The 25,605-nt window shown below is 39.3% G+C and overlaps 1 protein-coding gene and 1 long non-coding RNA gene across 3 annotated transcripts in view; one reads left to right on the top strand and one right to left on the bottom strand.

Moving 5' to 3' along the window:
* Positions 1 to 2,579: 2,579 nt before the first annotated feature.
* On the bottom strand, positions 2,580 to 9,119 carry LOC132596991 (uncharacterized). Its single transcript, XR_009563275.1, has 3 exons — positions 8,918 to 9,119; positions 6,078 to 6,174; positions 2,580 to 2,878 (listed from the first exon to the last, which is right to left on the bottom strand). It is a non-coding gene; the product is annotated as an uncharacterized lncRNA (long non-coding RNA).
* Positions 9,120 to 9,387: 268 nt separating this feature from the next.
* IL6ST (interleukin 6 cytokine family signal transducer) overlaps positions 9,388 to 25,605 on the top strand; it is a 49,327-nt gene continuing 33,109 nt past the window's right edge. Inside the window, exons 1-2 of one of the 2 annotated variants that reach the window (XM_030843495.3) lie at positions 9,388 to 9,527; positions 23,686 to 23,764. In XM_030843495.3, the coding sequence (XP_030699355.2) occupies positions 23,701 to 23,764 (64 nt within the window). In that variant the 5' untranslated portion in view covers positions 9,388 to 9,527; positions 23,686 to 23,700. The remainder of the gene's footprint in view (positions 9,528 to 23,685; positions 23,765 to 25,605) is intronic. The other variant, XM_030843500.3, reaches the window with a different exon arrangement.

Here is a 25,605-nt window from a genome sequence, read left to right as displayed (position 1 = left end):
AATGTTTGCTAGAGCTTTGGGGAAAGGCAAGCTTCCACTTTTCCCCTATTAAAATGGTGTGGTAATGTTAAGTTTCAAACTTCTGCAGGTATTTTGTCACCACGGAATGGAAACATGGTAATGACCCAGGTGACCACTGAGTAGAGTCCAAGGCTCCAGCCATACTGTGGAAACACAGTAGAGAGACAGAGAGAAGACACATCCTTAGTGGCATCATTTGAGTTATTGGATCAAAGTTTTCCTGGAGCCTCTGGACTTCTCAGAAGTAGTATTGGGTTATTCTGTCACTTAGCATAAGGAGCCCTAGCTGATACAGAAATTGAGACTGACTGTACATATTTTAAATTATAAAAATAACTTTATACACTATAATTTATAAATAGCTGTTTCCAGAGTGTTTAAGAGCATAGTCTCAGGATTCAAGTCCCAGATTTTTCACACACAGTAATCCTTACTCATAGAAGTTACCACCATGACAGCCCTGATTTAGAGGGAACAACATGACAAAGCTTTGTGGGTAGAAAAGAATTTTCTCCAAAGCCTCTTTCATTACATTTTGATAAGCACAAAATAATGAAAATCATTAGAGGCATTTATGAGACATGTGGTGAGGTGACAATGTAGCATCATTAAAGAATATGACTTTCAGCAATAAAGACTTAGGTTTCAGTCCCCATGAACAGATTTCTAGCTGTGTGACCTCAGCCAGTTGTTTAAACCCTCAGAGCTTTTGCTTCCCCATATATAAAATGGGAATGACAACACTTTCCACATTGCAAGGATTAATTGGGATATAAAATACCTAATACAGTGAGTTCCTGTCACAAAGCTACACTCAAGAAAATGGTTGCTGTTATGACTACCCTTGTTATTCAGGCATCAAAAATTTGTCTCTGAGCAGTTAGAGGAAGCAGCACAATGTATTCCTACCTAGAAAAAACATCATTTTATCTTTTTTTTTTTAAATCAAAATCACAGAGTAAATGGTTTTGAATAGTTTTCTGCATTTGAGGTTGGGTTCTTTAGCCCATCTACAGCTAGACGCTAGAGAGATTTAAAGACATACTCAGCTTCCTTCCCACCTCCTACCATTACAGGTAAACACACGGGAGCTATTGCTCATTCTTTCATTTCTTGTTCATGCGTTCATGCATGCAGAAAAAGGCTGTATATGGAAAAACATCCACGATAATGATGTTAAGAGGTAAGAGGGTGTAGGAGAAAGGAAGGCATGAAGAAATAGCCAAAGCGGGAGAGACATGTAGCGGTGACCTTCCCTCCCACAGCTACACAACGCAGAACTGAGCTAGCCACCAAAAGAAGTTCAGTGCCAGGTAGCTTTTTTAGTTTTTCCCTTTATTTACCACAATAGAAAGTGTGGGCTACCTTGAATGTCACTGGGAAATTTTCTACATGACCTATGAGGCTCAGCCCCCAAGTCAATCAACCCCTGGGAAAATATCCAGTTCTAAGCTCTGGGCCCAGGTACTTGAAAGCAAGTTTTCATCTAGTTGATCTCTCCCTTCTCACTACCCACATGGCAGAAATCCGACTAAAGAAGTAGACACTCTTCATTCCAATTTGGGGTTTCTTACCTATGACTGTCTTGGCCAATCTGAGAAGAGGGAGCATAGATTTGGAAGCGTAAAAACTTTATTATGGTATATCAAGATATTTTAGTATTCACTCCAAATTATGCTTTTTCTCTCTACATTCCCCTATTTACTAACTTTCCCCTATTGCTTTAGAAAAATTAGCACATCATTAGCCGAGAATAAAGGTGTCAAACTCTTCCAAGTTCAGAAGCCTTGGTCCAGGTATACGACAGAGATTTGGGAAGAGTGTTTGCTGACCAGTTTTAATTGTCCCTTCTGCTAACGTCAACCTCCCACCCACCCCCACCTGCAGACTAGATAGAGACTTTCCAAGTTGAGGAACACAAAAGGGGATAAATGAGGGTAAGCAAGAGAACTTGAGATACTGAAACTGTAAGAAAAGGTCCTCCACCATGCCCCTTACCTTGAGGTTAGATCTAAGGTGGGGAAAGATGATGAAGGCTCATGATGATGTTGGGGATCTGTTACCATATGAAATCCTGGGAGGCAGCAGCCTAGCAGATGTTTCTTAGCCCACAATATCGTGACAGTAGTAAGTTAAAGATGGCCACATAGAGTGCCATAGGTAAGGAAAGCCTGAGGCAGCTCCTCTGAATCTCTAGCAGCCCCAGAGAGGCATAGGCAAAGAGAAGAGCAAGAGGCTACATAGTCAAGACAATGAGTCATGAAAGTGGGAAGTGGAATGGAATGTATATCGAGTCCAAGTGGGCCAAAGACATCTCCATAGGTGCCTAATGTGGCAGTGATGACACCTAAGAGCCACATAAGGCTATTGTTCATCTCAACAGACACCAGGGCATGTCAAGACAGAGGACAGAAGCCCTCTCCTAATGACCCAGAAGTTAGCTCACTCTGGAAAAAAGGAAGTAGAGGAGATCACCTGGAATCATTTGCATTCATTTTTTAAAATTAATTTATTTATTTTTGGCTGCATTGAGTCTTTGTTGCTGCACATGGGCTTTCTCTACTTGCAGCGAGAGGGGGCTACTCTGCGTTGAGGTTTGCGGGCTCTTCATTGCAGTGGCTTCTCCTGTTGCGGAGCATGGGCTCTAGGCACGTGGGCTTCAGTAGTTGCAGCATGCAGCCTCAGTAGCTGTGGCTCATGGGCTCTAGAGTGCAGGCTCAGTAGTTGTGGCGCACGGTGTGATCTTCCCAGGCCAGGGCTCGAACTCGTGTCCTGTGCATTGGCAGGTGGATTCTTAACCACTGCACCGCCAGGAAAGTCCCTCATTTGCATTCTTTTGCTGTGAGTTTCTCAGGGCCTAGAGCAGCGAGAAGTCAGAAAAGACTTCTGGAAGGAGGACATAACCCCTAAGACACTGAAGAAAGGTGATCAAGTTAAATGAAGAAAATGAAGAAGGTGATGGTAGGCCAAGGGAACAGCATAAGCTCTTTCTTTGGCATGGAAGCAGGAAACAGTATACTGGAGGCTGGCCCAGGAACCATTAGCAAATTGGTAATGTGACAGCCAGGAGTTAGAGGTTATAGTAGAGATAAGGCTGGAGAAGTGAGTAAAGGTCAGGTGAAGGAGGATTTTTATGACATACAAAATGGGCTAAGGTGATAGGAAGGCATTGACAGACCTTCAAAGAATAAGATGGTCAGATTTTCAGCATTGTGCATGACGGATTTGAGGGTTTCATTCTGGTTATTTATTGCTCCTTAACAAAACTTAGTGACTTAAAACAACAAACATTTTACTATATCTCACAATTTCGTGGGTCAGGAATTTGAGCAGGGCTCAGCAAGGAAATTCTTCTGCTCTCTGTAGCCCTGATTGGCATCACAGTAGTATTCACCTGGCAACTGATACAGTCTGGAAGTTTTAAGATGGCTTTATTTACATGCCTGGTGCCGGGACAGCTGGGCCACTGTCCCTCTCCGTGTCACCTCAGCCCTCTCACATGGTCTATCAAGGTAGTACGACTTCTTACACGATAGCTCAGGGCTTCTAGAGACCAAGGCAAAAGCTCCTCTTAAGGGCTAGCCCCCCTAACTGGCATAGTGTCACTTTTTCTGTACTCTATTTAATAATCAGTGCAGCACTCAAGCCTACCCAAGTTAAAGAGTAGGGGAAATAGAACTCATCTTCCACAGAGGAGTATTAAAGAATTTGTGGCCATCTTTTTTTTTTTTTTTTTTTTTTCGGTACGTGGGCTTCTCACTGTTGTGGCCTCTCCCGTTGCGGAGCACAGGCTCCGGACGCGCAGGCTTAGCGGCCATGGCTCACAGGCCCAGCCGCTCCACGGCATGTGGGATCTTCCCAGACCGGGGCACGAACCCGTGTCCCCTGCATCGGCAGGCGGACTCTCAACCACTGCGCCACCAGGGAAGCCCTGTGGCCATCTTTAATCCACCACAAGGTCCGAGGATGTAAGATTGGAGGTAGAGATAAGCACAGAGTTCTTACAATCCCCCAGTTTCTGAAGTATTCATGCAGGAGCACTCCCAGAATGCTCTTACATAGAATGCTCTATGACTTTACTATAATTGCTGGTTTATTTCTCTCTCTCTTTCTCTCATTAGACTTTGAGGGAAGAACAACACATGAGTCTTGTTTAGATCCAAATCTCAGTGTCTGGCACATAGCTGATACTCAATAAATGTTTATGGAAAAAAAATTAACTGAATAAATTGGAATGGTTGAGATCCTCTTAATTCCTGGGTCTTCAGGACACCAGAGCAGCCTCCTGTTTGATATATTTCCTTCACCAGATACAGATCTTCTTATTGACTTAAGAACTGCTTGATTTGAATGTGTAAAAATAACATTCATTATGAACATTTACATGGATAGCTTTGAACTTTTGCCTGCTGTATTAGTCTTCTGTGCTGCATAACTTAGCATCTTAAAACAACACACATTTATCTCAGTTTCTGTGGGTCAGGATTCTGAGTACAGCTTGACTGGATTCCCTGCTTTGGAGTAAAGACAGTCTTTTCCACAAGTGGTGTTGGGAAAGTTGGACAGCCGCATGTAAAGCAATGAAGTCAGAACACAGCCTTACACCATACACAAAAATAAACTCAAAATGGCTTAAAGACTTAAATAAAAATATTACTGAAGAATAATATATATTCAGAAAAATGAGTATACTAAAAGAGTACAACTTGAAAATTTTTCACAAGCTGAACACAGCCATATAACTTGCATCTAGATCAAGAACCAGAACATGACCAGAATCTCAAAAAGCCCCTCCTCCTCCCTTCTAGTTATTGGAAGGCCACTTATAGTTATTGGTGACCATTATTCAGACTTATAATATCATAGTTTTATGACTATCATTTTAAAATTGAGAAGTTAGCAGAAACTTTACTCCATTGTATATTTTTGCTTCCTTTGTGGAAGATTAATTGACCATAGGTGTGTGGATTTATTTCTGGGCTATTCTGTTCCAGTTATCCATGTCTGTTTTTGTGCCAATACCACAATGTTTTTGATTACTGTAGTTTTGTATTCAGTAGTATTTTCAAAACGGAGTCATAATGTTGCTAAGTTTTGTTGCTATGAAATGAATTTTTCCTGTTTTCTAGCTTGGAAATTTGGTTACAACTTGATTTAAGTTCATATTTCATTCCAAACTTTTTATTTATTTATTTATTTTTTGCGGTACACGGGCCTCTCACTGTTGTGGCCTCTCCCGTTGTGGAGCACAGGCTCCGGATGCGCAGGCTCAGTGGCCACAGCTCACGGGCCCAGCCGCTCCGCGGCATGTGGGATCTTCCCGGACCGGGGCACGAACCCGTGTCCCCTGCATCGGCAGGCGGACTCTCAACCACTGCACCACCAGGGAAGCCCCCAAACTTATTAAGTGGTTTATAATGTCCCTTAAGCTGCTTCATTTTTTTGAAACATATATTGAATTAATTACTTTTAATTCTGTTCAGTGAATTAGATGTTATTAGGTTACAAAGATTTTAACACACAGAAAAGCTGTCCCCAACTCTTTGAGTTAATATTTAATTCTTTAAATTTTCTAAGGTATTTTATGCTAATAATGAAAAATATAAAACTAGGGGACTGAACCTGGTAAAGGCAGGACCAAGAACTTAGGAGGAAATCTTTTAAAAGAATAAGATTGTTCTTCCTCTTAGAGGAAAAGAAGATACTCACAAATGATGGTCTTGGTTTTTCCAGGGAATAATGAAACAAGGTTCTGCACTAAGAATAAATGTTGGGATAGAGTTGCTAGTTCAAGAAAAAGGGAAATAGTTAGGAAATAACATTGAGAAGGTAAACATGGCTCAAGGTCAAGGGAATTAAAGACACTAGTGAGAGTGCAGCTAAAATGGTTGATAAAAGGGTTCTCAGAGTTTAGGAAGATAAAAGAAGGTGTGGGAAAAAACTGATAAACTAGGAGAACAAAGATTGGAGGTCACACTGAGGACAAACTACAGACTCAGTGGGAGTAAGTAAGAGAGGTAGAGGGTAGGTGGCTGTGGGTAGAGAGGGAAACTCACAAGCCAAAATTTTGCAGATGGAGTAATTTCATCTGATGACTGGCTTCAAGGTGTGGCTACATCTGTGGGTTCCTGATATGAGTGAAGCTGAAGATGACTGAAAAAGAGAAGGATGAGAAATTGCGAGGTCAGCGTGCTGAGTTGTTATCATGGATGCTGAAATCATTAGGTTAATGCAGGACAGGAGGATAATTCAAGGCTGACACAGAGTTTCAGAAACACAACTGAGCACAGGCAAGGAAGTCAATGGCCATCCTGGTCAGGGTCAGATTTATGCAAATAGCAAGGCAGGCAGAGTTTGTCTTCAACATTTATCACCTTTGTTCTATAGCATTTTCCCCTAGCTTTGTTCATTTACACTTGAGTAACCTCAGTGTCCTCTTTTTGCCCTCTCACTGTACAGGTTCCCCCTCTGCTGCTGACACATCTAAAATCCCAAATAAGTCCCAAAGCACAAATGGAAAGTTCTCAATTGATATGTCACTTTTCCCCACTTATCTTTGCATTTTGATAGGGCGTGCTAATGACAAATCCTTATCCTGAAAGTGGTTGTTTCAGGACCAGTATCCTACAGAGGTATCTGGAGAGTCATCTAATTCCAGCCAAGGAGAGATGGGCTCTTGCTATCCTGAAAAATCTCCAATATTGATTCATTGGTTTTTTTATTTATTTTTGGCTGCGTTGGGTCTTCGTTGCTGCGTGCAGCCTTTCTCTAGTTGCAGCGAGCAGGGGCTACTCTTCATTGTGGTGCGCGGACTTCTCACTGGGTGGCTTCTCTTGTTGCAGAGCACAGGCTCTAGGTGCGCAGGCTTCAGTAGTTGTGGCAGGTATGCTCAGTAGTTGTGGCTTGTAGGCTCTAGAGCACAGGCTCAGTAGTTGTGGCGCACAGGCTTTGTTGTTCCACGGCATGTGGGATCTTCCCGGACCAGGGCTCGAACTCATGTCCCCTGCACTGGCAGGCAGATTCTTAACCACTGCACCACCAGCGAAGCCCTTGTTTCTTTGTTTTAACCTAGGACTTTAACCATTCTCCACAAAATGTGAGTTTCTTATGGGTTAGTGTTAGCCAATGCAAAGATATCCACAAAAGAACTCAGTCCTTTGCTTTCCTGACCAGTGCATAAGGCAGGCTAGTGTGCTGTGAGATATTGTTCCCCTCTATCTTCTCCCTATGCCAGAGAAGAATCATCATTTTCAATATACACTGCAATACGAAAAGGTCGAGAAAGCACATTCAATAATGGTAACAGCTGACATTTATTGAGCACCTACTATGTGCCAAGCACTTCATGTATTTTAATTCATTTAACCCTCGAAGCAATCCTTTTAGGTTGGTACCATTATTCTCATTTGGTTGATGAAAAATCTGAGAAGACCTGCCCAAGATCATAGACATGGAAAGTAGCAATACCAGGATTCAAACCCAGGCACTTTGGAAACAGAAGGTACATTTAACCTCTACACATTGTCCCTAAATAAATGTCCAATAGATCTAAATAAAACTTTTAATTTAACAACTTTATTTTTATTTTTCAAAGTATAGTTGATTTACAATATTGTGTTTGTTTCAGGTGTACAGCAAAGTGATTCAGCTATATGTATTTCAGATATTTTCATTTATAGGTTATTACAAAATACTGAGTATAGTTCCCTGTGCTATACAGTATGTCTTTGTTGGTTATCTATTGTATATACAGGTAGTAGTGTGTATATGTTAATCCCAAACTCCTAATTTATCTCCTCCCCAATTTAACTTTTTTTTTTTTTTGCGGTACGCGAGCCTCTCCCGTTGTGGAGCACAGGCTCCGGACGCGCAGGCTCAGCGGCCATGGCTCACGGGCCCAGCCGCTCCGCGGCATGTGGGATCTTCCCGGACCGGGGCACGAACCCGTGTCCCCTGCATCGGCAGGAGGACTCTCAACCACAAGGGACTCTCAACCACAAGGGGCCACAAGGGAAGCCCCAATTTAACATTTTATAAGTTTGTTTTAAACACCTCCATAAATGGCAGAGCTACAATACAATCCAGTCACTCTCTACAGGTTAGATAACAGGATGACAGGGAGCAGCAAGAGTGGAACACAGTGGAGCTTTGTCTCTCCTGCAGCGCCAACCCCAAGCTTGCCTGGGACTCCCTTAGCACTAGGCACGTAGCAGGCCCACTTTTCTGTGCCTTTTAAAAATTATCTGATCAACTAAGAGATGATAATTTGGTCTGTGCTTTACTCTATCTGAATCCCCAATATAATGAAGAACCTTATAATTGTTAACTTATGGCTATAATTTGTTCAGGTGCATTAAACCATTATTGCCCTTCTATAGTCTGCCATTCTTCCACAAAAGGTTCTGGCCTTGGGCGTGCTTCTACACACACACACACACACACACACACACACACACACACACACACACACACACACACACACACACACACACGCTTATCTTCTAAGCTTCTCATCTTGCTTCGGAAAAAAACTGAATCAAAGTGAGCCTGAAGGTTCATTTTCCGGACCACGAGCGGGGAAGAAGGGGTTTTAACGAAATTGGTTTTTACTCCGTATTTTTGTCACAGATTGGGAGGTACAAACCGCAAGAAAAACTAGTTTCTTGGCATGTCACCAACTCTGGGGTTCATTGATCAATCACACCCAAACTCATTTACTAACTTAAATATATGTATCGTGGCAAGGTTCGTTTACATAAAACTTGGACCGAAGCCGCCACAATCTGCGGTAATCTCGTGTGGAGTCATGGCCACCGAGCCCTTCACTTTCCCTCAGAAGCTCCCACGCCTCCCCGGTCCCCAAGGACACCCGGCTGTCCCTCGCGGCTCTGAGTACCCTGGGGAAGGCCTCGAAGGGAGGCCGAAGAGGCCACGGCAAGAAGGGAGGACGGCAGGCGCGGGCACCACCCGGACTTCAGTTCACGACCCCGTTATTCCACGGAAAAATGGAACATTCTGCTCCTTCCGCCAGCAGAGGGGAGGTGGGGAGAATCCTTCGATCTCATCTGGGAGAGACGACGCGGACGCAGCAACCCGAATCCGGGACGCCGGCAACCGCGTTACGGGAATCGCAGCCGCTCGGAGGGCCTCCCCGTCGCCTTCGGGCAGCCGCTGAGCCAATGCCGGCGCGCGTCGGGTCTCGCGGGCGCCAATCAGCTTACAGATCTCAAGTCCGTGGGCGGGGCGTTACGGAGCGCCGCGGGGCGGGGTCAGGGGGCGCGTCGCCCCGCCGCGGGAGGAGGGCCGCGTGCCGCGTCTGCGGGAAGGAGCCGGGAGTGACCCGAGGACGGGGCGAGGAGCCTACAGGCCCGCGGAGCCCCGTTGGGAACGCACGGACGCAGCTGAGCTGGGGCCCGCGGCTGCCGGCCGAAGGGCCCGGCCCAGCCTGGCGCCGAGGGGGACGTGCACTGTGGACACGCGGAGAAGCGAGTCACCGCGGCCTTTAGGTGAGGAGGGGCCGTGGTGGAGTTGAAGGGCCGTGTAGCGGGAGGGGGAGGGCTGCGTCGGGGCGGCCAGGGGACCTGGCACTCGAGGGGGCCACCCTTCTCCGGGAGAGGGGCGCCCCGACAGCGCGCGCCCCAAACTTCTTGTTATCCCAGCCTGGAAATCCCCACATTCCTTCCTCTCCCTGTTCCCACACCTCCGAATTTGATCTCCACAACTTTAACACACACACACACACACACACACACACACACACACACACACACACACACGCCCTTCTGAACCATACCACACACACACACACACACACACACACACACACACACACACACACACACACACACACACACACACGCCCTTCTGAACCATACCCCTTTTTGGTTACCAAATCCCCACTTTTTCCCCAGTCCTCTTTCCATCTCCCCTTAAATTCCACTAGTCCCGCACTTGACCCTTCATTTTCAACTCGGAGGTGAATTTTCTTTCCCCAAAGCCATCTTTTCATACTTAAATGGTAACGTTTCAACGTTGCTGAAAGTTACACCATACTTATATAATTTCCAAGCTAATGTCTCTTTTCTTCTTTTGATCGCTTACATGGCCTGGCCCTAATGAACCCCGCATACCACTGTATCGTAAAGGCGCCGAATTCTGTCTTTTTAAATTCTCTCACCCGCTCCCCCAAGTTTAAAGATGATTCCAAGTAGCAAGGTTCTGTTTTTCAGTATTTTTTCAAACTGAAAAAAAATCACAGCTTAAAAATAAGACCTGCCACTTTTGTTCTTTTCTTTTTTTCTTCAGAAGGAAACCCATTTCGGTTTAATTTGTGTAGTATTGGGCATTTCAGCGATTATACTGCTTTAAAATAATTATTTGTTAGAATGCCAGGATGAATATTCTAAAAGATTGGAGTGTTTGGTTTAGTCAGTGCTGTAAACAAACCCTTTAGACTGTGTGACTGCCAGCTTCAAGTTGGAACAACTCTTAATTTGAAATTACTCAGATCATCGTATGAGCTATTCGCCATTATCATAATTTCTTAAATTCATGTTAATTCCTATTTGGAAGTATTTTTTAACTGTAAGCTGGAATACTACAATGTTAGAACCAACTTGCTATTAAGTTAAATAGTGCTTTCCAAATATTTCTCTTTGGGGACAATTTTGAACACTTGTTTTTAATCACAAGTGAAAGAAAAAATTTACAGGATGGAGAAAGTGTCAGAAAGGGAGGATGAATTTTGTAGTACAACTTTTCTTTCATTCCAATTCCATATTATTGACAACACTTGTTTAATTTTCTCATAGGTAATTTAGAATATTATAAATACACAGCTAATTTAATACATTTTCTTAGGTAATGAAAAATGTGTTCAGTTATTTACGAATTGCCGTGTTTTCAGTTTATTTAAAATTTTTTCAAGGGAATTTGCATTTCAGTTAAACATTAGGGTGGATGTCGATTATCATATACCTGTGAAGTAGGTGTTACAATACCCACTTTATAGAGAAGGAAATTGAAGCTCAGGGTCCCTGTGAAACCTAGATCTATGTAATTGCAAATCCTGTGCTCTCAATCAGTCACTGTGTCATGTTAACACATTTCTCATAGAGGATCCACTGCTACAATTTGGTTTGGGAACTTAAGAACTCCCCAAAACTCTTCTGTAGGGAGGGTTTTTTTCTCCCAGAAGCTATTTCAGAACAGCTTATTTTAATGGGAGTCAGAATTCCCTGGCGCTAATACATTTGCAGCTTGGCTCTTAGAGAAGCATGGAATGTTCTCACAGTCTTCTCCATTTCTTTGATTGCAGAGACATTTTGATCAGAGTTGAAGTTTCTACTGAGCTTTATTATTTTACATAACAAACACTAAGCACTTAGTACTTGCTGTAGGAACGGACAAAGATGCATGACTCGTCCTTAGGACCTTCAAAGAGTTTACAGAAATTGGGTAGACATTTTGTGAAAAATGACAAGGATGCAAGGCAGTTTTCATTATATGCAGAGTGATACAGAAGATGCTATAGGTATTTAAATTAGGGAGTAACCATTTAAGAGTTGAAAGGATGAAAGGATTTAACAGAGGTCAGCCTTGAAACCTGGGTAAGATTTGGATAAAGGGAAGAATGAAAGGAGCCCATTCCAATAGAGGTATATGTGGAAAGGGTCATAAATAATAAAGGTATAGTAATTATAATAGTCAATATATGTATAATACTTATTTTCTGTCAGTCACTGTTTTGAACACTCTGCTTATATTAATTCATTTAATCTTCATAACCTTATGAAGTAGATCTTACTATTCTCCTTTTATAAAGAAGGAAACCCAGGCATAGAGAGCTTAATTAACTCTCCCAGTGCCACACGGCTATTAAGTGGTAGATCCAGAATTTATACCTAGACAGCCTGGCTTCAGAATCTGAGCTCCTAAGGATGGTAAATATACTACCTCTTCATATAGTATACTTGAGTGACAGTTAACTAGAATAATATGGCCATTCCAGAAGGTCTTTTAAAACCCACTCTTAATTGTCCACTATGTGCTTTAGAGTATGTTAGATTCTCAGGATATCAAGATGTATAAACAAAAATTACAATACAGTGTTATGAATCCTGTCAGGGAACTGTATACAAGTGCATTGGGAGCAAAGATGTTTGTGGGGGTTGGGGGGAATTCCACAGAAGAGATGATGTTTCATCTGAGATATAGACAGTGCAGAACAGTTTGGAGAAAGACATTCTAGAGCCAAGGAATAGCATTTGTAGAAGCCCAAACTCTGAAATAGTAAAGTGTGTTAGAGAAAGTCTAGTAGTTTGCTGTGACTTGAGCTTAAAGTCTGTAGGGGTAGCTGGTAGGGCATGATAAAAGGTAAGACCAAATTGTGTATGGCATGGTGAAGTCAAGTAAAATGAAGAGCTTAAATATTTGCTTTGCATTTGGGAAACTACAAAAATAATTTCAGCATGATCTGAGTAGAAACCAGATTGCTCGCTGTTTTCTCTAGAGCTTGAGGGCAAAATCTGAGTAGAGGGTTTTGGGTTTTTTTAGAATAGACTTAAATATTGAAGAAGATAGATTGGGCAGGCACACTGAAACCAAATTTTTAGGTTCTTAAATAGCTGAAATATTTGGCATTATTATTCACCCTTTTTAAAAAGCTTTTGAGGAAAAGAGTGACAAGTTTAAAGTATGCTTAGAGAGATTTCATCCATCAATAATAATGTTCAGAATGATTTGGAGGGAAAAAAGAGACTAGAAGCAGTTATAAGTATTGAGGTGAGCAGTGCCTAAATTAGGTTGGTCATGGTGGAGGGTAGAAAAGAAAAAACAAGTGGGAAGGATCATGAAGGAAGACTGAATAAGATTTGTAACTGAGAAAAGCTAGAATGTAATGGATAGGCAAGAGACAATGATGGACCCCATCGTGGTAGGAAATTCAAGAAGGGTGAGTGTTTTTAGATGGGGGGAAAAAAGCACTGTGATTTTTTTTTTTAAGTGCATGCATTTATGTATTTATGTGGGCATGAGTATGTGTATGTGTATGTGTACGTTGTTTTTAGACCTGTTAAACTTATTTGAGTCAGAGACAGAATATCCAAGATGATGATACATAACTGAAATTAGAAGAAAGATCTCAGAATATTTGAAATTATTTTGTGTGAAGGTAGTAGTTGAAGTCATACATTTTTGAAGAAGTTGGTATTTTAAAAGAATAGTAGACGCCAAATACTTTTGGGTACATTCATAGCCAGAAGATAAAACCTAGCAGAGAATTCAGTAAAGTAAATAAAGGAAAGAATATAACCACATGATATGGTTACATAGAAACCAAGAGATATGAGAAATTCAGAAAGCAGAGGTGGTCAACAATGTGAAATGCTTCAGAAATGCTTGTGGTATTGTCACAATGGCTACAATCTCTTTTTTATTCTATCTAGTATATCTTAGTGAGATTTAATGAGAAGTGTTAGCCAATTGACATGAGTAAGAAAGCTACATCTCTTGAAACGTGGCTATAGTATAGATTATTGTTTTAAAGCTGAATGTATACGTATCCATAGCAAGAGCTTCATTCCTTTCAGCACAATAAATCTGTTGCCCTGTTAAAATTTGAATATTCAGCCTCCAAATTTTCATTTGCTCTTGATCCAAATTAATCAGTTTCACCCTTTGCTCTAAGGTAGATTAGTTTTATCATTACTTCTGAATAATGCATTTCATACTGGTCTTCTGCACAATCTGTTTTTGTTTGGGTGTTCTGTTGTATGTGTTCCCCTACGCACTCCCCCTAACACAAAGTGTTTCAGACAGCACAGCTCTGGTTTGTAGACTGGCATGCTCTGAGATTTTGCCATTGGTAATCTACAGTTATAGAGTCAAAGATGGTGTATAGTTCACGTGTATGCTACTCTCTCTGTCCAGAAAACCTTTACTCTTATTTCATGATGGGCTGTCCTGGACCCTGTCTGAATTGGGTATTCTTTTTACTCCTGTAGCACCCTGTACATATTCCACCTCTCTAAACTGAACTTCTTAAGGGCAAGAACTGTTTATTTGGCTTAAACTTTATTTGTAATGTTTTATTTCTTAAGCTATGGTGAGAACATGGATGGTCATCCAAGTACTCTTTAAACCTTTTCATAGATCTCAGACAGTCAAAGATAATTTGTAAAAGACCTGCTCTAACTATAAGGTCATAAGCATACTCTGTATTTTCTTCTAGTAGTCCTACAATTGTACTTTTACATTTATGTCCTTAATCAATCTGGAGTGTATGTATCTGTGATGAAGTAGGGCTCTTTATTTTTTTGCTTGTGAAGACAGTTGTCGCAATACTATTTATTAAATAGTCCTTTATTTCCCCAGTGATACCAGTAGCTTTTTTTTCCATAAGATATTAAATTCTTATATATACTTGGGTCTGTTTCTGTACTTTTTGTTTTGTACTTGATTTAATTTTCTATTCCTATGCCAATGCCATGTTTTAATTACTATAACTTGATAGTATATCTTAATAGATGGTACATCAAGTATTCTGTTTTTTCTTTTTGAAAATTGGCTTTGGGCCATTTTCTAATATTTTATGTGAAATTTTAAATTGGTTTGTAAAGTAAACCACTTTGCAATTTAGATTAAAATTGTATTGCATTGATATATAAATTTGTGAAGAACTGATATCTCTCCCTCTCTCTCCCTCTCTCCCTCTCTCTCTCTCTCTCTCTCTCTCTATATATATATATTTGTTCCATGATATTTAAGTCTTACTAATGAACTTTTTAGTAAAGTTTTATAGTTTTCTCCATAAACTATTTGCATTGTTCTGATTTAATTGTTTTTCCTAGATATAGTTTAGTTTTTGATGCTATTGTCAATAGGATTTTTTTCTATTACATTTTCTAACTGGTTATTGCTGAGAGAGGGGTTTTTTGGTGATCTTTTGTTCAGCTGTTATGTTAAACTCTCAGTGGTTCTAATAGTTTGTTATTTGATTCTTTTTGTTTTCATATCACCTACAAGTTTTTCTTTTTCCATTTTTGTATCTTGTTTTTTGTTTATTATATTTTTGTTTAAGCCTTCTAGAACAATGTTGAATAAGTGATGACATCAAGCATCTTGTTTGAATCCTGACCTTAATAGGAATGCCTCTAATTTTTATCTTTAAATATGATGTTTACTATAGGTTTCTGATAAAGTACTGTGGCAGCAACACCAAGAGCTGCCCTGATAACAGCTGTTAGCATTTACTGAGTATGTAGTATGCAGCAGATGTATACTACACTGCACTAGGTGTATACTGACTTATTTAATCTTTTTTTTTTTAACATCTTTGTTGGAGTATAATTGCTTTACAATGGTGTGTTAGTTTCTGCTTTATAACAAAGTGAATCAGCTATACATATACATATATCCCCATATCTCCTCCCTCTTGTGTCTCCCTCCCACCCTCCCTATCCCACCCCTCTAGGTGGTCACAAAGCACCGAGCTGATCTCCCTATGCTATGTGGCTGCTTCCCACTAGCTATCTGTTTTACATTTGGTAGTGTATATATGTCCATGCCACTCTCTCGCTTTGTCCCAGCTTACCCTCTCCCCTCCCCTGACTTTTTTTTTTTTTTTTTTTTGCGGTGCGCGGGCTTCTCACTGTTGTGGCCTCTCCCGTGGCGGAGCACAGGCTCCAGATGTGCAGGCTCAGTGGCCATGGCTCACGGGCCCAGCCACTCCGCGGCATGTGGGATCTTCCCAGACTGGGGCTCGAACCCGTGTCCCGTGCATCGGCAGGCGGACTCTCAACCACTGCGCCACCAGGGAAGCCCCCCTCTGCCTTATTTAATCTTGACAGAAGTCCTACGAAAGTAGGTCGTGGGGTTATCCTTATTTTACAGATAAGGAAAATGAAAATTAGGGATATTAAATAAATTGCCTAAGATGTTTTACAAAAAATAGAGGAGCTGGGATTGAATACAGGCAGTCTGATTACAGAGTCCATCCTCTTATCTACTTCATGAATATAAAGATGGTCTCTTTCAGTCTAGTTTTCTAATACTTTGTTGTTATTTAAAAATTGTAGCTGAACAGTTGTTGAATATTATCAGATGCTTTTCAAGCATCTAGTGGAATGATTGTGTTATTTTTGTCTTTAATCTATTAGAAAATATAGTGGATAACATTGGTATCTTTTCTCATGTTGAACCATACTTGTATTTTTAGGCAAAATACTTGTTAGTATTTATGGCTTTTTTTTTCTTTTAAATACATTGCTAGAACAAATTTGCAAATGCTTTATTTAGGTTTTTTCACACCAATTCATAATAGTTTGACAATAGTTTTCTTGTGTAATCCTTGTTTGATTTGTTATCCAAATGACTCTGCAACTTCTGGCCGAAACGGGGAAACAAGGATAAGGTTTACCCTCATGTCTGAAACAACCATAAAACAGAAAAAATACATAAAACAGTGATAATCAAGACACTGGACACTGGATGATGAAAGGCAATGATCTTGTGAGATGGGAAACAAATGAGGTAGATCCTATGATTGAACTAGCGTACTACCTTGAGAGAGTTTCCAAACCATGTCAGAGGTTGGGGAAATCTAGGCTAAGCTCAGTGGATACTCTTTGAAGAGTACTGGAGAATACTGGAGAGAATACTGGAGAGAATACTGGAGAATCTTGAAACTCTTGAAACAACAGAATTCTTGAAAGCTTCAGAGTCCCCTTCAGTTATTTAGCTGAGTGCATGCATATAAAGAAACTACCGAGACTTCCCTGGCAGTCTAGTGATTGAGACTCCACACTTCCACTGCATCAGGTGTGGGTTCGATCCCTGTTCAGGGAACTAAGATCCCACATGCTATGAGGCGCAGCCAAAACAAAGCAAACAAAAAAACAACAACAACAAAGAAACTGCTGAGAAAGAAGCTCATGAAAGGATTAGAGGTAACAGTGCTTAATGATTCCACAGGGTTAGTTAGGAATTGTGCCTGTCCTCACCAGCCAGATTGGAAACCATCTTGATTCATGAGACATTGGATAGACTACACAGAAGGGTCTTGTGTCAGTAGTAGGGAATAATTAGTCCCAGAATAAGCACTGCTCCAATCCCACCCAACTTATCTTTAAAAGCAAGACCTGAAAGGATCAGATTGTTTTCAAGTAAGTTAACTTTGTCCTGGAACAGGACAGGATTCTGTGTTCAAGAATCTTTAATAGGAATACAGAAGTATCCAACACGCAACAAGGTAAAATTCACAGTGTCTGACATTTAATCAAAAATTACCAGGTATGCAAAGAAGCATGAAAATATATGTATTAGAGAAAATTCAGTTAATCAAAACTAACCGAAAGCTGACACATATTATAATTATCAAAGACACTAAAGCAGTTGCCATAACTGTGTTCTATATGTTCAAAAAGTAGAGTTATGGAAGATATGAAAAAGACCCAAATTAAACTGTGCTAGGTATGATTTTAGATACTAGAAATATAGCAAGGAGCAAAACATACAAAATTTCCTACTTCATCTGCTCACTTTCTATTTTGGGGACACCAACAGTGTATTAGTTTCCTAGGGCTGCTATAACAGAGTACCACAAACTTAAAACAAATTTATTCTTTTAAGTTTCTGGAGACCAAAAGTCCTTCTGAGACTCTGGATAGAATCCTTTGCCTCTTCATAACTTCTGGTAGTAGCTGATAGTCCTTGACATACCTTGGCTTACAGCTGCATCATTCTAATCTCTGCCTCTGTTGTCACATGGCATTCTTCCTGTGTATTTCTGTCTCATAGCAGACACCAGTCATATAGTAGTAGGGCCCCACCCTACTCCAGTATGACATCTTTTTCTTTTTTTTTTTTTTTAATAAATTTATTTATTTATTTATTTTTGGCTGCATTGGGTCTTTGTTGCTGTGCGCAGGCTTTCTCTAGTTGTTGTGAGCAGGGGTACTCTTCGTTGTGGTGCACGGGCTTCTCATTGGGGTGGCTTTTCTTGTTGTGGAGCATGGGCTCTACACGCGGGCTTCAGTAGTTGTGGCTTGTGGGCTCAGTAGTTGTGGAGCGCAGGCTCAGCAGTTGTGGCACACAGCCTTAGTTCCTCCACGGCATGTGGGATCTTCCCAGACCAGGGCTCAAACCCGTGTCCCCTGCATTGATAGGTGGATTCTTAACCACTGTGCCACCAGGGAAGCCCCCCAGTATGACATCTTAACATCTGATTACATCTGTAACAGATTTATTTCCAAACAGGGTCACATTTTGAGGTACTGGGGGTTAGGACTTCAACATATCTTTTGCGGGGACACAACTCAACCCATAACAGACTATAAGCAAAATAAGTTAATTAAATAGTATTTTAGAACAGGGATTGGCAAACAATGGTCTGCAGACTAAATCCAGCATGCATTCCCTTTTTATAAATAAAGTTTTATTGGAACTCAGCCATGCCAGTTTGTTTACATACTGTCACTGACTGCTTTTGCACTCCAAAAACAGAGTTTACTAGTTAGTTGCCACAGAGACCTGAAGGCCCACAAAGCCTAAAATATTTATTATCTGGCCCTTTACAAGAAATGTTTGCCAGCCTATTTTAGAAGGTTAAGTGCTAGTGAGAAAAAACAGGAAAGGGAGGATATGTAATATAGGCTAGTCAGAAAAGACTTGTATGAGAAGGTGAATTTGAGCAAAGACTACAAGGAATTTATCTTTATGTACTGACTTAGAAAGATGTCCAATACGTAGTGTTAAGGGAAAAAAAGTTACAGAACATTTTTGTGATCCCATTTTTGTAGACTGATAAAGTATATATTTATACAATATAAAGTTATACACATAGAAACTTTTGTAAGATTATACACCAAATTGTTCACAGTTACCTTGATGGGATTATAGGGGATTTTCACGTGACATATTGTCAATTCCTGTTCATTTGAAAGTTTTAAAATAATTATGTATTTTCTTTGCATTTAAAAATATCCTTGTTATAGATTAAATTTCTTATATGTTATTAAATTATATCAAAGGTTTAACGTGTGTGAAACAATAGTGGGGGATTCAATTCCTTATCTGAGTTTGAAGTTATCTTGTTACATTTCAAAGAGGAATGACCTCTCCTTATGCTAGAATTTAACCTAATACCGAGCAGATTTTAAAGTGAATTTTTACGTCTGTGTGCATATAATAATTTGGCAGTTGAGGAGTCAGTAGCCTTAACTTACTGCTAGTGTAAGACAAAAGGTATGATTTTGTGTAAGATTTGCTTTAACTGCTTTTGTCAGATTCAACAAAATGTTCCTTTCACATGTCTGTGACATACATGGATATCAAGGAGGTTTGGATTAAGCATGAGGGAGCCAATAATGTTTCCAAGCACGTAGCAAGGCTACACTAGGATACTTGAATACTCTTATACAAGTGTTTATGGGAGTGCTTTATACTGAAACTCAGAAGATATCTAAAATGAGATGCTTTCTCAAAACCTGAAAGACCAGTAGGTGGCAGGAATTTAAGTACACATATAAAATATATTGTCAAAACCGTCTTTCTAAACAAGACTCTCCTCTCTACAGTGAGACCCAATGAAAAGAGTAAGAGTATGATATTGAGAAGCAGAAGACTTAGTTTCAAATCCCTGCTCTAGTTTCAGATCCCTGCTCTTTCACTTACTAATTTTGTGATTTGGGTAAGTACCTTACCCTGTCTGAATTTTTGTTTTTTCTTTTGTAAAGTTCCAATAATTAATCCCTGCCTTTCCAAACCCAAGAATGTACAATTCCAAGAGTGAACCCTAAAGTAAGCTAGAGATTTTAGGTGACTATAGTGTGTCAATGTAGGTTCATCCTTGGTGAAATGTACCATTCTGGTGAGAAGTGATGTTAATAATGCAAGAGGCTATATATGTGTGGGGACAGAGGGTCTGTGGGAAATCTCCTTACCTTCCTTTCAATTTTGTTGTAAACTTAAAACTACTGTAAAAAAAAAAAAAAAAACCTTTAAAAAAATAATAAAATAATGATCCCTACCCTATCCACCTGCTTCTCTAGGATATTAGGAGAATCAAGTGAAATAATTTACATGAAAGCAGTTTGTGTAATGTGAAATAGTATACAAGTATTAGTTATTATGAATTCATGATTAGTACTAATGGAATAGAACAGAGTTGGATAACTTTTTAAATAATTAATTTGATAATCAGTTAATGTAGGCATGACTGACTTTTTGCGAATTTATCCATAATAACACTACTGTGTATGACATGATGTAAAAGGTACCATGTTGAAATTTCCCCATCCTGATCCCTGCTCAGCTTATTTATTCAACAAATATTACTTTGCCTTCTATTTGGCAGTCGTAATTCATCTACTATTCTATAGTTATAGTAGTACTGTTTCTATAGTAATAAAGTTTATACTGACAGTCTTCCTCACATGCAGTGTAAATCTAAATTTATTATTCTTTTTCATTCTATCCTAATTTTTTATCAAATTAAAAGGGAAAAAACTCAAAAATCACAATCCATAGGAATAAAAATAATTTATAAAGGGTTAAACTATTAAATATTTATCAATTAAACTCCACTACTTTTTCTCCCACTTAAAACATCCATGGAAATTAAAGTAAGAATGAACAGCTATAAGGATAGCTTTGGATTTGTTCTAATTTTTTAGCTAAATCATCCATAAACTTTGTTACTTTAACATTAATAGTAGTGAATTATTTATGATGCACCTTATGCCTCCTTTCAACACATTACCATATTGAAACCACCATAGTTGAGGAATTGCTGTTGTAGAACAACTGCTCAGTTCTTGAAAAAATCCTTTCCTGTATCTGTGGTTAGTGGTCATGTTTTGGCTTCATAGAACCTTCCAAAATAACATGCAAATTTCAAGGAAAATCAATATATACAGTATGTGCTTACAATATATGCATAGAATATTCTGCAAGAGATGAGGAGAAAGGATAGTGCTAATAATAGAATTTTAAATTGATTATTTGCTGTCAACAGAATGAAAGGGGAAAAATAAGCAGAGTACTATCAATTCAATCAATTTTAAAACAAGATAAGCCCCCAAATGAAGTGGACTGTATTGCATATAATATTTTAGATAGTATCAATACTATTGTGTCTCCATCTCTTAGGTTTGGACTATGATATCAAGTTCCTTAATAGATGTTCCTTTATCACATTTCAATGACAATCCTTTTAAAATTAGGAAACATTACTTTCTAACTGTTAAAATGCGAAACGTACCTTTGCCTGTTTTCCTTTTACTTGTGTTTCATGGCACTGCTCACATAAATCTAATTGCTTTGAAGTAATCATAAATACTTTCATGGGACTTCTTGTTTCAGAGTTTTGTTATAAGACTATAGTACATAAATAGAAAGATTGCCAGTTTTCAGAACTATAAAGAAACCTCTCTACAGTGTGAACAAGGTACTTGGTAAGGTAGGTGGTCAGGATGACATGACCACATACCACTCTACCAACATGCTCAGATATTTCTCTGTTCTGTTGTTTTGATGAACAGTTGAATGATGTGGTAGATTTTTCGACTCTGGGACTATTTAAAGTTGGGAAGTAAGGAATAAAATAGGTGGAGGAAAATGCATCCTGCACCTTAGTTCTTTTATAGCTTTACCTGAGACAGTCTAAGCAAATCATTATCAAATTATTTTGTTATAGAGTGACTGTTACCTGGTTAGGGAGTATAAAAGTATTTATATTTTGTAAAATAATACTATGTTTCAAGTGTAGTACTATGAAGCCCTCATCAAGAAGTTAGTAGTTTTATCTTGGAGAGATACACATTAAGTACTTTTTATTTAAATTATATTTATTTTCTATTTTCTAAGTACTGAAGCCACAGGGTACAACATTGGAAAAGGTATAAAGAGCACACTGTAGAATCTCCCTCCCGCTCTAGTGTCTCAAACAGCCAGTATTTGAATTTTTATCCTTCTAGAGATGTTTTATGCACATATAAGGAAATGAGTATATGTTTTGCCTTTTTTGTTGTGTTTTTGCCCATAAATAACAAATACACTGTTGTGTACCGTAGCAATGTATTTTAGATATGATTCTATATCTGTACATTTTTTTAATGACTACATGTATACTGTGTTTGGATATGCCATAATTTACCTAGTCCCTTATTCATGAACATTTAGGTTGCTTCAGCCTTTTACTATTAAAAAGAATGCTGTAGGGCTTCCCTGGTGGCGCAGTGGTTGAGAGTCCGCCTGCCGATGCAGGGGACACGGGTTCGTGCCCCGGTCCGGGAAGATCCCACATGCCGCGGAGCGGCTGGGCCCGTGAGCCATGGCCGCTGAGCCTGCGCGTCCGGAGCCTGTGCTCCGCAACGGGAGAGGCCACAACAGTGAGAGGCCCACATACCGCAAAAGAAAAAAAAAAAAGAATGCTGTAGTGAATAACCTTGTACATGTGTTGTTTTGCTCATATTCATAGGATAACATACTAGAAGTAGAATCATTAGATTCAAACGTACATGTACTTTAATTTTGACTGATAGTGCAAAATTGGCCATACACCTTGTCTGGGTAGGGTTTTTGTTTTTAATTGAGGTCTCATTTACAAACAATAAAATTCATAGTTTTAGGTGTACAATTTGATGGGAAGGTTATGCCAGTTTATAACTGGCAGTGTATGAGAATGCCTTTATGTCATATTCTCATAACACTGTTGGTAACTTTTTAGTGTTTATATTTTTGCCAGTATTCAAGGTGAGAATGATATTGCAGTAGTTTTGTTTGTTTTATTATTTTTACTAACTACGACTTACATACAATAAAGTTCACAAATCATAAGTGTACGGCTCATGTTCAGTATCCCAGAATGCTCCCTTCTGTCCTCCCACCACCTTCCCTCCAAAAGAGAACCACTGTTCTGACCTATCCCCATAGATTAAGTTAGCCTGTTTTTGAACTTCATATAATTGTCAGTGTCAATGCTGAGGCTTATCATGTGCTTTTAACTTGGTAAAGAACTGCCACATTGTTTTCCAAAGTGTATCATCTTGCATTCCTATCTGGGTTGTTTTAATTTGTATCTCACTATGAGTGAGGTTGAAAGTATCATTTCATATGTTTGAGTTACTTGTATTTCCTTCTCTATAAACTGCCTGTTCAGCTCATCTTGCCTGTTTTCTTCTAAAAAGGCAAGATGAGGTGTTGGAATTTTTTTAGTGATTTGTAGGCATTCTTCATATGTCAGGAGATATTTTTGGTCAGGCTATGAATTACAAAAAACTCTTTCCCCCATTTTGTCGATTATCTTTTGAAGTTGCTAATGCTGGGTTTTGCCATGTAGAATTTTGTCTCTCTGAAGCTCTCAGTCTCACAGAGTATTTACTAATAGTGCAAGACTTCATAATACGGAAACAGAATTGCTCTTTTAATTAACCTTAAAGTATAAATTGTTTCCCAGTAATATTTTATGTAGCCATAACTTTAGTGGGAATAAAGAAAAATATTCTGAAGACTTCAACTTGTTTTCTGCATTCTCATAAGAATTTTACCACCTTTTAGAAAACAGCTATACAGTGGAAACAAAAGAGCTTTAGAAATTGTGTCTGAATTTATTATGTGTAGTAAGAGTAAAAATATTTAAAATAATATTACATGTGTCTTTTACAGAAATATCTATGCAAGATGTTGACATTGCAAACTTGGATAGTGCAAGCCTTGTTTATTTTCCTCACCACTGAATCTGTAGGTAAGGTTCATGAAATATCCTACCTCCCAACCCCACAAATTAGGTTTGTGTATTTTTGTATAATTACATAACTAAGCTCATGTTGAATAATTAATTATGCTTATATATTTATTCTTTCTAGGATCATTATTGAGAGAATGATGTTGTCTTAAAAATGAATTTAAGAAGTAAAAAATACTCTTGATAAATTATAATTTGTATAATTTGAGTTGAAACACTCAATTACTCAGTAATCTTAAATCCTGTTTAGCTATACTAACAGTAACTTTAACGTAGAGAAGGAAAAAAGGGTTTATTTTGTTTGTTTTTATAAATAAAGAAATAGGAAATTTGTTAACTTTTAGCACTTCACTCCAAAGGTGTCACTGAGCAGCAGTGTGATTGTGATAACAGAAAAAAGAGGTCACCTAGAGCAATACTGCTCATACTAGACCACAGCCTGTCTGAGAACTGGTTGTTTTTGGTCCACAATGAGATGAGTACAGAAATTAAGAATAAATGTTTAGAAACTCTTTTAACAATTTGACATAGCCGTGACATCCAAGCATGTGATCAGTGGACTTGTCCCATTGAACATTAATATAAAACAAAAGTATAAGTTTGTGAAAGATTGGGAGAAGAAAACCTAAACTGATCCTTCACCACAGATAGTTTGAGAAGCACTGCTCTAAGTCAAACCCTCTTCAAGTTCAAGAATGCAGCCTCTTTTTAAACAGTTGAAATGATACAAACCTTATGTTGAAATTTTTCCTTATTTAAGTCTTTCCTTAGTCTTGAACCCAAATTTTCTTCCTTGTAACTTTTTCTCATTAATCCTAGAAATCCTTCTATAGTAGGCCCACATTCCTTTCCCATGTTCAACTCTTCAAGTATTGAAGGACTGCTTTCCTGTGTCTGTAACCCCTCTCTTCCCCAAACTAAATTTACCTAATTATTCTTTTATAGGACTTGGCTTCCAATCTATATGTGCTGATTACCCTCCTGACTCTTCTCTTAGTTTCCCATATCACATTTAAAATATAATACCATCCCACCTCTCCTACTTACCAACTATGAAACTTTAGCCATTCACTTAATCTGTGTCTCAGTTTCCTGATCTGTAAGATGGGGATAATAATGGTCCCTAACTCCTAGGGTTATTGTGAGAATTAAATGAGTTAATACAGAAGGCATTTGAGCAGTGCCTGGCCCACAGTAAGAATTATAAAAAGGATAGTAATAATGTATTATTATTTTATATATTTATTATTTTATTATTATTATTGAATAAAATGCACTTAAGAAAAAAATAAATGTATCAGAATTAGACATGGTCTGAATATAGTGATTTTATTACTTACTTTGATCTGAACATCATTTTTATTAAAGCAACATAGTTTTTTGCCCACTAAGATACACCATAGTTTCATGTTAAGCTACCTACCAGTCAGTGAAAATTCTCACATCTTTTTTTTTTTAACTTGATTTATTTTTGGCTGCATTGGGTGTTTGTCACTGCACGCGGGCTTTCTCTAGTTGCACCAAGCGGGGGCTACTCTTCGTTGCGGTGCGTGGGCTTCTCATTGCGGTGGCTTCTCTTGTTGCGGAGCACGGGCTCTAGGCACACAGGCTTCAGTAGCTGTGGCACACAGGCTCAGTAGCTGTGGCTCACAGGCTCTAGAGCACAGGCTCAGTAGTTGTGGTGCACGGGCTTAGTTGCTCCACAGCATGTGGGATCTTCCCGGACCAGGGCTCCACAGCATGTGGGATCTTCCCGGACCCGTGTCCCCTGCGTTGGCAGGCGGATTCTTAACCACTGCACCATCAGGGAAGCCCTCTCAGATCATTTTCACGTGAGTTAC

Source organism: Globicephala melas, chromosome 3, assembly GCF_963455315.2.
Source record: "Globicephala melas chromosome 3, mGloMel1.2, whole genome shotgun sequence".
Taxonomy (NCBI): domain Eukaryota; kingdom Metazoa; phylum Chordata; class Mammalia; order Artiodactyla; family Delphinidae; genus Globicephala; species Globicephala melas.
This window is presented reverse-complemented; position numbering and strand designations above follow the sequence as displayed.